At 40.3% G+C, this 15,011-nt stretch overlaps 1 protein-coding gene across 1 annotated transcript in view; it reads left to right on the forward strand.

Moving 5' to 3' along the window:
- LOC124556400 overlaps positions 1-15,011 on the forward strand; it is a 720,172-nt gene that overhangs the window by 667,462 nt on the left and 37,699 nt on the right. The window contains exon 8 of the mRNA XM_047130362.1: positions 14,792-14,841. Coding sequence (XP_046986318.1) covers positions 14,792-14,841 — 50 coding nt within the window. The remainder of the gene's footprint in view (positions 1-14,791; positions 14,842-15,011) is intronic.

Below are 15,011 nucleotides of genomic sequence, written 5' to 3' on the forward strand. Positions count from 1 at the left end.
AAATCCATCATCAAGTCCATGAAAGGCTGCAAATGATCTCCAAGAAGCCAAACATCACTCTTTCTATCAATTATCGGTTCAGTTGGATCAGAACACCCAGTTCATTACGTGTAAATACAACCCACACCATTATGGAGCCACCATCAGCTTGCACATGCCTTGTTGACAACTTGGGTCCATGGTTTCGTACTGTGTGCGCCACACTCGATCCCAACCATCAGCTCTTACCAAGTGAAATCGGGACTCATCTGACCAGGCCACGGTTTTACAGTCATCCAGGCTGCAACAGATATGGTCAGCAGCCCAGGAGAGGAGCTGCAGGCCATGTTGTGCTGTTAGCAAAGCCACACAGCTGCCATAACCCATTAACGACATATTTCACCGCACTGTCCTAACGTATACGTTCGTCGTACGTCCCACGTTGACTTCTGCGGTTATTTCAAGCAGTGTTTCTTGTCTGTTAGCACTGGCAACTCTACGCAAATGCCGCTGCTCTCGATCTTTAAGCGAAGGCCCTTGGCCACTGTGTTGTCCGTCGGGAGAATTAAAGCCTGAAATTTGGTCTTCATGGCACACTCTTGACACTGTGGATCGCTGAATTACGAATTCCCTAACACTTTCCAAAATAAACTGTCTCAGGCGTCTAGCTCCAACTCCCATTCCTCGTTCAGGTTTGTTAATTCCCATCTTGCGGCCATAATCACGTCGGAAACCATTTCACATGAATGATCTGAGTACAAATGACAGCTCTGCCATTGCACTGCCCTTTTATACCTTGGGTACTTTATACTACCGCCATCTGTACATGAGCGTATGGCTGTCCTATGACTTTTGTCACCTCAGTATACTCTGATTTCTCATCCTTAGTTAAGTTTCAACAATATAAGTACATTATCACCGCAAAATAATAGTTTTATGGTAATGACCTTGACTGTAGCAAAACAGAATTCGTTGGATGTGCAACGCTTCTGTGACTTTTCGGCAAGATAGATTCCAACAAAATCCACAAGTCATTACACTTGAATGATGAACCTTGTTCCGCCGGTTACTTCGACTGTAGAGGACGTATAGATTTTGAGTAAGTGTAGTTTCATACTGTAGGAGATGCCTTAATAATTCAGGGTTAAACTGATATCCGCATACACGCTACATGGCAACTATTTATCCACTTATTAATATTTTGTGGTATTATTTTATTTGGTAGCTCTTAACTTGGAAGAAAGTCTTGACTGCACAAAAGCAAGCAGGGAGAATAGCGTATGGCGTTCACCACAATAATCAACTACACGCTTCGTCAAGGTGTTCGGCACACCTACTGAACATGTTGACGTCTTCTCGTACGAACACATTATTTGCCAAGATCGCAGTTGTTTATACAGTGAAGACTAGTTTCATCGAATATGAATTACTATTTTCAAATTTGAAAATGCCTGATATGTAAGCAACAGTTGAATAGTCTAGCTCAATATGTAATATTATTTAACAGAGAAACAAGTAAAAGTTGTAAGTTACCATATTAGTACAAGGAGTAGCATGTACAACGAACGTTAAAGGTACACGCTCTCTCATAGTCTGTTTTAATGTTACCGTAAAATAAAAAAATAGCTGACTACGTAGAAAAATACCCACAGCTATAAATAAAATAATACAAGGTGTGTTTATAACTGACGTACCTCAAAGTACAGGTAATACTGTACATTGTTCCATGGCAATTAGAGAAATAAAAAATATACATCAAATGATACAAGTCAGTGGTAGCAAGTGCATTTAGTCAGTTCCATGTTAAACAACACGTCCATGTCAGCAGCTGGAGGAAGAATGACTTATAGGTAGTAAACGTATCTCAAGGTGCAAGAGTGTAATTTACATTAATTTTTTTCTTACGTAATGCAATATGCAGACTAGCGTGCATATACCATAAAAATCTACTGTGTAACAGCATACAACGTTTTACAAAATTAAAATCGGTGTAATTTTTTTCCTACAGGAAATTACAAAATGTAAAGTCATTATGTTAGAGAACTGCACATACAGTGCACTAACTAGCGTAATTATAACTTTTGGTAGGCTATATAGTGGTAAAACATAAATGTTATATAAATAATAACGTCAGATTTCAACGTTATTCGCAAGAAGTATTTAGACACCAATGTACAGTCTGGTTGTTTATAGGAATAATACATCGAAAAATACATGACTATATTTGACATCATGTCAGACATGTATGTTAATAATGTTCATGTATTCAACTTTACAAAAAAGTATATGATAAAAGCCTATGAACATGAAGAAATACTTTCATAACATGGGGTATAAAAATTACTTTCGCAACAGATTCCGCTAAATTATCAATTACGTAAAATATGTACATGTTGTATTTAAGATTGTTCACAATGGCTGTCACTTCCTGTAAAAGTACAATCGATCCGAGGAATATATTCCAATGTACACTCTAATTAAAATATTGAGTGTACTGTCACAACTTCTGACAATAGCGTAGTAACGAAACCTAAAGTCATAATAATCAATTATTGATAATAGCTCGCATCTCGACTTCATTCTGTGAAGTTCAGAATGTTGTGATCCATACGGAAATCCAAATGTGTAAATAAGGCTAGATGAATGTGACACATGGCACACAGCCCGAATTCTAAGTTATAATCGCAGTGTACATGTAAGTTACGGGTATACACTACAAAGCCGAAAACAAGGATAAGGCCTTTCATCAGACTTCAAATGATTCTTAGTACGTAGTTCAAAGTCCGGATGCAAAACAACACGAACAGTGTGATAGCTAGCTCCAGGTCTAGGTTACAATTATAGCATATAGGATTTATAGGTGTAAGGCGTAACATGAAATGTATAATAGCGAGCCCGAGGTCTAGGTTGTTATTATTATTATTATTTACCATTACAGATCGCCTCTTACAAGAGCGACCATGTCAGGTAACCCAAATTCCTGCTACACCGTTATGGAAGCAAATTGAAGACTAACGGGATAAAAGAAACACGTACGCTCGTAGACCGTCGACTGCACCCAGTAATCCTGAAAACAGAGAGATGGAGGCTTCAAAAGAAGACGATGGGGTGTAGTGCGTTTTCTGACAGCGGAAGGAGTAGAGGGCGGAAATTCGTGGAAGAATAACAAAGATGTACGGAGAGTACTGAATGTCCTCTTCAATTCCGACGCTCAGTCCGACCTCTGAGGCAATGACTGTCACCGTAACTCGCGAGTCTTCAATAATGAGGGTATCCATCTCCTAGACAAGAGCATCGGTAACGCAGTGTGGCGCTCCAGACCGTGCGTCATCGGCCGACGACCTCTGTCCTTCCTTGGATCGCTTGTGCGTCCTTCATTGAATCGCTTGTGACACACCTTGACCCTTGCTACTGACATGCAGCGCTCCTCATACACTTGTGCCATTCTTTGACAAATTGCCTTTTCCCGCACTCCTTCCGCTGTCAGGAAACGCACTACAACCAACTGCTCTTGTTTTGAAGCCTCAATGGTGGATGGTCGACACTTGCTCTGTCTGCACGTGGGTGTGCACTCACGTCCTCTAGCGCCGAGTCTGGGGCCTCAGCGCTCTTATGGGAACCACACTTCCTCCGTAAGCGATGACACTACGATCCCTCTGTGGTTTTCATTATACAGCCTCCGGCGGATTACTTTTTGAATGACGCTAATATCTTCGCTAATCAGTTTCATTATAAATAATTCATGACAATTCGATAATAGCATTATCGTTCATGGCCAAAACACAAGAAGTAAAAATTACGTTCTTTGCACATTTCAGTAGCTGTCAGTCTCTCAAGAAGAATTTCAATAAACATCACAAACATCTTTGATCGTTTGCTCAGTAATATAAATATCTGTTAGGTAGCAAAGCACATCTCAAATCTTTACTTCTGGAAAACTTCTTTTTTCCACAGATGAATGTTTAATTAAACACTGATACAATGTGTTGTGTATTAGACGAAGGTGTTTCTTGTTGTTTTTGTATCCCGCGTGGATGGGCGGCGCGTGGATCTGCTCCTGTTGTAACGCTACCGCCCTGCTCGGACGTACGTTAGCTCTATAAAGCCTGTACTGTAATAAGTTCACGGGCTTCACCTTATAAACAAGGATTTTAGTACATAAGTTGACCGCGTGTACCTAATAGAAGCAAGATCGGACTTATACTCAGTCAATAACTACAGTGATGCATCAAGCAGATGTAAAGTATAAATACTCTTTCGCATGGACAAGAAGTACACCCAGTAGATGCTACCTATAATTAATAATTCGGTCGCCAGCCTACTTAGGCAATGAGTGAGTTTTTCCTTGTACAAGTGGGTGCATGTACAAGCATAGTAACACGTAGTAATGATGCGGTATATGTCAAAGTTTGGAACCGGAAAAATCCACTGAACTAAAGTTTTCTCTTCTTGTACTAATTTGGACGAGCTAAATTTACACAACACCACACAGTAATGATTACTACGAACTGCATTTTGTATGTTGAGCAGACTAAAATCGGGCATAGATTGCCCTAGCATCGACAATCTTGAAAGTACACACACAATATCACTATTAATGATGGACAAACATTAATACACTTAGGATTAATATAGACTTAGCTTTACTGGTCAAATCTGATCAACACATTTCAAGGTTTGAAAGAATGGACAAAAGAAGGGGGGGGGGGACCCTGAAACTGTTATGGTCGTTAAACTGAAACTATTAAGTACTGAAGGCAAATTAACACTCAAAATTATCAATCTATGGATAACTACTCTTTTGTCTTAATTCTGAATAATTTAACTGTCATTATTTCTGTCTCAAATTAATTAAATAACATCGCTAACTCAATTCAAAAAACTTTCTTCCAATTTAGTCATGCTTTTGTTCTTTACCAACACTTGCAATAACACACAGGACTTTAGACTCCTTTATGGCATAGATTAATCTGCTGATAATTTTTATTAACACTAACATTAAACTTTCAGTTCAGGATACTCGGGTTGCACAATACGAGGTAAGGACCCTGTCTAGGTCAGTGATCAGGATAAGTCATGGCTAAAGCAATTCTGGTAAAAGTCACGTTATTATTGAACAGTTAGAAACATTTTCGACACTGGTCCACACAGATACACTTCTAAAGATGAAATAAATGTTTGACCTGTGCAAGTCGGTGCGGCGGATGGCGGGCAGCGAGATAGCGAGAAGCACGGCACACATGCAAGCACGGCTAAGGCTCTCACTGCAGCGGCACTTTCCTTCTTCTTAGCGTCGTTATCTTTCCAACTTTGTGCCTCAGAATATAGCCATGCTAAGTAGTCGTCGGCATCGGTTCATCCGAGGCTCAATGGAATCCACTTTTCCTGGGTAGCCTCCTCGGTACAGTACGTGTACTTCCGAACGATGCCCAACTCCGACTGTTGCTCGCCTCCGACTGTAATGCTGTGCCCGTTGTGCCGAACCGCGCCAGTGTGCGTTTTCCCGCCTCGCCTGCCTCCACCTCTTCCCGCTCCCCTACAGGTAGGGTATTCACCACAGGTGTTCTACTTCACATATCCTAATGCATTACCTACGTATGGACCAAGTGTATAAATTACAATTTTCACATCTTACAATAGTTTTAACATTAAATACACTTCCTTTTGATTACCACATTATTTGAAATCTAACATGAATAATAATATTCATTTCAAAAGTTACTCACAGTTTCTTTAACATAACGAAACGAACCGAAAAAGAAGTTCAAAACATTGCTTACATTAATTTATCTAAATTCATAAAGAAAAAAAATTATTATATGTACAGTTGTCGTCACACTGTGAACTGCTTCTGCAAAATAGGCCGAGAGTGAAGGACGCGAGTAGGAGCAAGAACAGGTGAAGTACTTCGGTACTGCGTATAGTTTAAAGCTCTTTTACTAGTGTATGAACAAATACAAATTATAATATTACTTAACTTTGCGTACAGATGAGCACGTAGGTGCGAAGCCGTTCAGGTATCAAAGCTAAGAGCTACTAGAAGTTACAAAGGCAAATCTGTAGTTGCTCGCCCACAATGAAAATGAAACATTGTTGGTCGGTTGTCTGCTCGGAATTAAATGGCCTGACTCCGGAGCGGCGCTCGTAGAGCTGCACAGAGTCGGGCTAGAGGACGCTGTGGTGGGCGTTGATCGCTCGCTCTCGTAGTGCCAACCTATAAGAGCGCACCTACGTTGTGGCATCGTAGCTATCGATACCACAGTTGTTAAATTTGTGTTTCACTTATAACATGGTTAGTGATAAAGATTAGGACGTTCATTTTAATTACAATCATGCCATGGTACCATTTGTTAAATTGTGGATAACCATCATACAACCATGTGCAAAAGCACAACATGCACACGTAGACTGTAAAGTGACCCAATTCACATCACTTCAATATAAATCGAGCACATAACCTATGGAGTGTGTAATTAACTATAAAATAATTTTACGTCTATTTTGAATCGTAGTCCTACAGCTGTTAATATTTTAAAGTGTACGCAAAACATCAACTCAGCTAATGTTACGCAATACTTTAATTTCTACAAAATGCAACGTTCATTGAATACCCGCAGGTGCCTAGAATCTTTCAGATTGCTTTGACAACCATTAAAACTGTTTCAGTAGTACGTCGTTTTATGCCAAGCCCCATACTGAATGCTAACAAGTACAAATGTCACTGCAGCGTAATAAGGAAGTGCGAAGCCAAAAATAGCCAGTTACGCGAGGTACGTGTCCGGCTCCGTCTTGCGTCATGTATACGAATAAAATGTGTTGTTTCTCACTTGCTGTGGACAGTCAGGACGCGCGGCTGGGCAATTTTGGTTTGACTCCTCCATGCTTCTGTGGCATTCTATTGTGAGACTTATCATAAAACCACATAATAGTGAAACAAGTAAATCTCATCGATGTCGATGTCTACGGTGTATCAGTATGTCCATCAGTTCGTACAACCTTTGCAACTTCCTGTAGCTCGATTGATACGTGTGCAAAACCGAGAAAGGCTCTATTTTCAAAGGTATGCTGCAATTACATCACTTCTGTGCCAAATACTTCTGAACTCCTCTTATCTACAGGTCTGTTATCTTACGCGTACTGCATTTGAGCTGGATAGTTTCTGGCCCATTCCGTTTGTTTATATTAAGTCCATTCTGCTCAGCAATGGTGTTCATTGCCCTTAAGTAGGCATGTTGGGTCATTGGCCTGTCTGCGTGATGCTCTAAAGCATGTTCTCTCTAGACACCCTTAACATCGTAGATGAAATGATGTTGAATTTCAAATCAACTCTAAAATATTACACCCTGAGGATTTTACGTGAGCACAATCAGATTTTCGGCATCAAATTACGTTTATGTAACAATACAGTGGAAATAACCAGTATCAGTTGATTTCTCTCGCCCACTGGTAGTGTGTTACTGGTTATATGCATTCTTCTGTGCCAGGAATTTTGGCACACGGCTGTTTTTTATCTTTTTTATTATGTGATAATTCCTGGTAAACAGTCTTCATAATAATACCACTTTCGAATATTATCGCTTCTACAAATTCATTCCACGAATTAGTAGGAAATGAGAATAGAATTTCCATGTACTAAAGGTAACAGTGAGTTTGAAACTGCTTCGTAATATTTTTTTAACTCGTGTAGTTTTGCAATTATTGTTTGTTCTACTGAAAGACGCACGGGAACATGTGACGTTGCGTCTGTGACAATAATACAATTCTGATTGAGAACAAAAAGAAACAGATATTAATTACTCTTCCTACAAACCATAAAGAAATCAGTCATCCAGTGTCTGACTGCCTGTTTTAAAATATTTTCTAACAACTCCTAACAGTTATTCTGCAATGTTCCTGTACGCAACGGACAACTTACCTCGTCTGGAACTGCGTGATCAGCAGCATAATAAATATATTTCAAAGGCAGTACCGCGATCCATGCAGAGTGCAATGCATGGTCATAATAATTGCGATAAGTATGCCATTTTTATATAGAAATTGAATGATGATGAGGGGCGTTGCTCAACTAGCCTTAAAAATATTTCAAAAGGAATACTGCTGTACATAAAGAATGCAATGCCTGGTCATAATAACTGCTATAACTACTGCCATTTTTATATAGAAATTGGATGATCTGGTGGGGTTTAGTCAACTAGCCTTAAATGGTGTAAAAAATGAAAGAAACCAACAAAGACTTTCATTTATTGTATTCGCAAAATACATTATTTAAACACTGACCAACTTTACACAGACTTTAATTATTTCACAATGTCAATACGTCTCTGGCCACAACAAGGATGCGAATATCACTCTCAGTGTATGCATACACAAATCTGACAATATCCCTCCAGTGCGCAAGCAAGCAACAGCTACGTGCAACAAAAAGGCAAATTACCAAAATTCTCAGTTAATACCAAAGTGTCCTCCGGCGCTACTGGCACCATCACGGCAGGCTGCGACCTCTCATGTCGCGCGGTTTCTCTCTACGGCAGGCTGCGTCCGACCGCTTCCGACTCCTGTCAACACCTGTTCGCTCGCTACTGCTCGCGATATTAATATCTCAGATTCAGAGACTAAGTACGCACACCACAGAGGATTATTGGTCAACTTTCCAAAGAAATATTAACGTCCAACCTTCAAGTTTTCAGGGTCTGATAGACTCAAATTGTTTATACGGACAATTTTATCACTCTTTAGTTATTACGTCCATTTGATGTCAACTTCGGTATCTATGACTTTAAGAAATCAGTTTACATCTAAGTTTCCTCTAGCCACTCTTCCAGTTACTTTCAACTGACCGTTCATATTCCACCTAACTGTGTGATGAATTAGTTTCTTCACGTGACCGACTACGTCAAAATCGTACCGATATTTTCAGAATGTGTGAACGTCTGTACCTGGTTCTTCTTATTGTTTGATCATGAACGAATACGTGCTTACCCTAAATAACCTCCCCCTGATTCAGACTGCCATACTCATCACAATGTTTTCCTGTGAGAGTAAAAAAAGCGCACACGAATTAAGAGAGAACCTGACGTGTTTACAACATAATTATAGAAAGCCTTATTTCATATACAAGTTAATACAGGGAAACCTTTAAAGCTCTTTGTACCTGAACAAGTAATTCCAACAGTGCTCTTGGACAAAAAAAAAAAAAAAAAAGGAAAGATTTTTGTACAGGGTGTTCGGAAATTCCGTTTACAAACTTCTAAGACTTATAGAGGGGATTGAGTACATATCATCTTGAATAGGGACCCATGTCCGGAAACGTACCGTCTCCGTTCTAAAACGGTTTTAGTTCAGATGTGTGAGGCGTCCACGTCTGCTAAGAGAAAATTCTCAGAGCTGCTTGTCCTGGTATGCAGTAGGGTAGACAGGATGACATGTACTACGTCAGACGGTCACCTGATGTCACTTAATGTCTGCCCTGCTGCGAAACCTGTTCAATGTCTGTGTATCTCCGATGCAGTAAACATTGTTCGGTACGCGTATTTGGAATACACAGACATGCTCCTTGTGAATCGTGAAGCTCGAGGTAACGGAAGAGCTGCTAGTCGGCGGTACCATGCACGTTTTCCGCAACAGAGCACGCCATTGCACAGACATTTTTCCCAAGTTACGCTGTGGCCTCGAGAAACACATACCTTCACCGAGGGGAGGCAGGACTGTGGTGTTCCTCTGCAACCATGCATGCCCGAATTTGATGAAAATGTATTGCTTCGCGTTGAAGAGAATCCGCCAATGAGTACTCGAACAATTGCGTGCGCAATGGGCGTTAGTATCGTCTGAGACGTTTTCCGTGAGGAACAATTACGTCTGTACCACTTACAAAGGGTACGCGCTTTGGGTCCAGCTTATTTTCCACAACGCGTTCCCTACTGCCTGTGGTTCCTGCACCGCTGCATCGCCACACCCCTGTTTTCACGCCGAGTTCCATTCGAAAATGAACGCTAGTTCACGAAGAACTGTGTTCTGAACTTGCGAAACAGCCATGTCTAGGCAGACGAAGACACTCGTGCCACGTTTGTTTAGGGATCGACACACCTCTGTTTCCACGCCGAGTTCCATTCGAAAATGAACGTTAGTTCACTAAGAACTGTGTTCTGAACTTGCGAAACAGCCATGTCTAGGCAGACGAAGACACTCGTGCCACGTTTGTTTAGGGATTTCAGCACCGGTTTGGTATTAATACGTGGGCAAGTGTTCTGGACGGTCACGTGATTGGTCCATACCTCCTTCAACTCAAACTAACTGGTCCTGCGTTCTTGATCCTCTTGCAAAACGTATTAAATCCGCTATTGCAGCTGTGGCGTTGAACGTCCGTCAGGAAATGTGGTTTCAGCATGTTGGTGCACCACTTCACTTCTCACGTGCGGTTCGGAAACATCTCAACAGATGATGTGGTAAAAGATGGATGGGCCGAGGTGGTCCAACCGCGTGGCCGGAACAGTCTCCGGAATTAACTCCTACGGACTATTTCTTATGGGTTCATATGTAAAGTTAAATTAACGAGGCATCTGTAGAGACAGAGGAAGATCTGCTATTACGAGTTCTGGCCTCCCCACTGGAAACTGAAGAGACACTAGGTGGGATAGAAAGTGTGTAATAGAACATGCTTCGTAGGTACAATATCTGTAACGACGTTGCTGTTCGCCACATCGAGCAGCTATTGTAATGGACAAGCACTGTTCTGAATGTACAGTATGTTGGGTCTTTTTGTAGGGGAATAATGTGAACACATAATGTGTAACTGTTAATACAAGCAAATAAGTAATAAATGGATGTTTCGTTATGTTCCCTTTCAAATTGTTACCTAATAACTGTACTGCTTCACGCCTAATTCGTTCTTCAAACAGAAATGGATGCGTCTTGCATCTGAACTGAAACCATGGTAGAACGGAAACAGTACGTTACCTCAAGCGGGTTCTTATTCAAAATATTATATACTCACTCTCCTCTACAAGTCCTTGATGTTTGTAACGGAAATTTCCAAATACCCTGTATTTCTTGGCCTTTGAGATCACCCCACACAGCCATCCATGTAATACGCTACAATCCCAAACACATTTCAAAGGCCTTACATCAAACGTCTAGGGGAACAAAGTCATGGGAAATAATTCTGTTAGGGCCAAAATGTTCACTGACGCTTCATCGCGACGCTTGGCGTCTTTTATTATTGGATACGCCCCTGAGAGGCTGCGGCGCCTAAGCACTCTGCGGCGTGCGTGTGCCACGCATGTTGCCTACAATCCAGTTACCTGGTCCGGGTGAAAGAGGGTAGGCTGAGGAAACTCGAAGTTCCTGATTCGCTTTTAAAATATTTCTCGGCCTAGAGACACACATTCTTAAGGTTTTCTTGTTGAAAATCACTCTGACAATTTATTGGTATAGGTAGTATGCAGATGCAGCACAACAGGTGAACAGACCCTAATAGTTCGGGGAAGATCCATCGCCTCATCTCCGGCAGGTTCTATACAAAGACACGTGGGGCCTCTCGGGAAGTTTCAAGGAACATTTTGCCTCTAACAGAAATTGTTCCCCATGACGTGATATATCACACCTAGATATTTGACTTCCTTATATGGAAACAAAAAAAACTGGTTTAACATCATAAAACCATTCAATTTTCCATGCTGATCCTTTAAGTCGTATAAATACCACTCATTTGATAAAACACACACACACACACACACACACACACACACACACACACACACACACACACACACACACATGCTGATAGTATAAGAAAAAAGAACAATACAAATAAAAGTATCATTCTAAGATGAGACAAGTTTCTTCGATTTACACTTGTTGCGTCCTACACCTATTTTTCGCGTCCTTTAGCAACGAGTTAAGTTCTTTAAATATTACAAGCTCTGTGCTTAAAAACAAAATTTCTTAGTAATTTTGATGCCGAAATTCACCCGATGACGCGCTGAACAAAATGTATGGTTTATGTCTTTCACTTTGCTGCAGTCATAAAGCGGACGTGGTGTTATGGTTAAGGCGTGTGAATGCTACTCAAACAGAAGATGGTTGACCCTCAATCGCGCTACGGTAACTACGAATTTCCCTCTGCACGTAAGTCCATGTTACCAAGACCTGATTAGAGTTACTGGCGTTATTTGTGCGCAGTGTTTCCTTCTATCGATCTGTGAGACTTCCTATTTTTTATCTCATCGTAACATGATGGCGATTGAACAATACCTTTACAAAGAGATATATATACCTTGCTGTGCTCACTAAACGCGAACTAAATACGAAAACTGTGCTCTTGACGGTAGTGGAGCACTCCTCCTCCATGTCTCTACCGCCCAAAGGCGTGCAGTGAACTGTAAGCAAAGTTTTTAAATATCATCCTCGAACAATGTACTGTACTTGTGTACTATCATTTGGAGAAAATTAATTTCGAGTTTTTCGATCGTTCATAAAATATTCGGAGTTTCCACGTTACGTGGAGCATCACGAATATATCTGAGTCTGTGCTGATGATTCGAAAGTCTAGGAAATTCTGTTGCACAACAAACGTACGCTGTAACAATTTGATACGCTGTATCAGTGTGCAGGCGTGCTATAATGAGGTTTCTGGACGACAGTCGTTACGTCACATACAATTTTCTTTACATCGATAGATGTAACAACTAAGTATCTTAAAAATATTAAAAGAAAGGCATTTAAAGGAACATACAGTATCATTTCTTTTTAATTTTATACAGATGTACCGCAAAGGAATATTTATGGTTCAAATGGCTCTAGCCGGCCTGGGTGGCCGAGTGGTTCTAGGCGCTACAGTCTGGAACCGCGTGACCGCTACGGTCGCAGGTTCGAATCCTGCCAGGGGCATGGATGTGTGTGATGTCCTTAGGTTAGTTAGGTTTAAGTAGTTCTAAGTTCTAGGGGACTGATGACCTTAGAAGTTAGGTCCCATAGTGCTCAGAGCCACTTGAACCGAATGGCTCTGAGCACTATGGGACTTAACATCTGAGGTCATCAGTCCCCTAGAACTTAGAACTACTTAAACCTAACTAACCTAAGGACATCACACACATCCATGCCCGAGGCAGGATTCGAACCCGCGACCGTAGTGGTCACGCGGTTCCAGACTGAAGCGCCTAGAACCGCTCGGCCACATCGGCCGGCGGAATATTTATGTTCATAGTAATTGCATCTATATGTAGATTTCAATTCACTGATATAACTACACGTTTTCAAAACTTTATAAACATGTCAACATATGTTTATTTCTACTTCAATTAACAATATATTTTACCGATCTAGGCGCCTGCAGTTACGAGCCCATTCAGAATCCTTTTCCACTGTAATCTGTGAAACACGCTCGTTTCTGTACGTGTGTGTGTGTGTGTGTGTGTGTGTGTGTGTGTGTGTGTGTGTGTGTCTGTGTGTGTGTGTGTGTGTGTGTGTGTGTGTGTGTGTAAATGTTGACGTGTTCACACAAGAAGTGTCCTTCGGCTCAAGTGTCAATTGAACATTATGATACATATATATTGAATTCGAAATGAAAAATGTCATTTACAGATTATCATTTCGGGAGGCTTCCCTTTACCCACGTACTGTAACTTGTGTTATGCTGTGCGATTTTGTGTAACGTTATTCTGAAACGTTATCTGTTCTATGGTTCTGCGTGACAGATTTTTATAATTGTAAGGAAAAAAGGAACAACGCGTGGAGCGAGATCGGTTTGGCTATCTAACTCATCATCGCTGTAGACTATCGCCAACTGTTCCACAATGGTTATCGCACAGCAAATAAATATAGATATGAGAATATTTGCACATGATAAATCGCTTCCTGGCCTTAAGCACAGAAATACTTTTTTGGAAGCAGTCACAGAGCTAGGTGCCTATGAACTACATAAAAGTATTTTTTTTCTTCGGTAATATGTCTTTCTAATTTAACAAAGATTGGATACAAATCGCTGAACTGCAAATACGTTAACGGTATTTCATTTTCTCTAACCTGATAAATAAAGCATTTACCTTCTCTCTCAAACTGAGAGAATATATTTACATACTTACTTGCTCTCGGCTACATATTGAAGTATGGGTATATTTCCAATAGGACTTACTCGTGATTTTTACACAGAAAACCAACGCAGAACAGTGATCATAGCACATCTGTTAGCACTAAACTCTGTTGTGTACAATTAAGGGCACAACCTCCGTGGTAGACAAACTATTGACAGGAAATTAAGTTTCACTGCTTGAAATGAGTTCCATTCGACGAGTGCTAAACATACCCAAATTTTTAAAATGTCTGTTTTATATTTCAAGTTCCGCAAATGCAGCTTCCTTTGCTTTAGAAACATGAGCATCTCTTTCATCACGGTATGTGGATTTTACTCATAGGGTCATTGATTGCGATGAAAACAGCGAAGTAATTTCTTTCTTGTCACTTCTACACAGTGACTTTGTTTTTGCTTTTGAAACATATATGGCATGTCTTTCGTCTAAAGCCACATATTGTGAAACATTACATACATGGATGACCCAAGAAATTAATTGACAGGATACTGCACCATAGATATTTGTTTCTACATTTTGCTCTAGATTCATGAAACAATAAACCTCGTTCTCAGAACTAAATGAAAAGTCACTTTCTGATTGCAGTACAATATGTTTTCTAGAGATCCCTTACTCCAAAATTCAACTATTGGAATTTCTTAAAATGTTTTTCGAAATCTTTTTGATAATAATGTTGACTCAGAGAAATATTTATAATTTCTTTGAAGTATGTTTCTGTCTATTTCCAGATGGGGTGAACTCCAGAAAAGGAAAGAACACATGGTCACTTTTAAGATTAGTAAGTTGAGTTCAAAATTTTAAGTGGAATTTTGGTGTCATATGTTTATGGCCATGCATTGATGTTTCCTTTTACGTATTTCTTGTTGTTTTAAATAAATAACATGATGATGTATAGTACTTACTATAACACACAGTAACTGCGTATTTCATTTCTCTGCGTTTTGCTCA

This window comes from Schistocerca americana, chromosome X (genome assembly GCF_021461395.2).
Source record: "Schistocerca americana isolate TAMUIC-IGC-003095 chromosome X, iqSchAmer2.1, whole genome shotgun sequence".
Classification (NCBI taxonomy): Eukaryota; Metazoa; Arthropoda; class Insecta; order Orthoptera; family Acrididae; genus Schistocerca; species Schistocerca americana.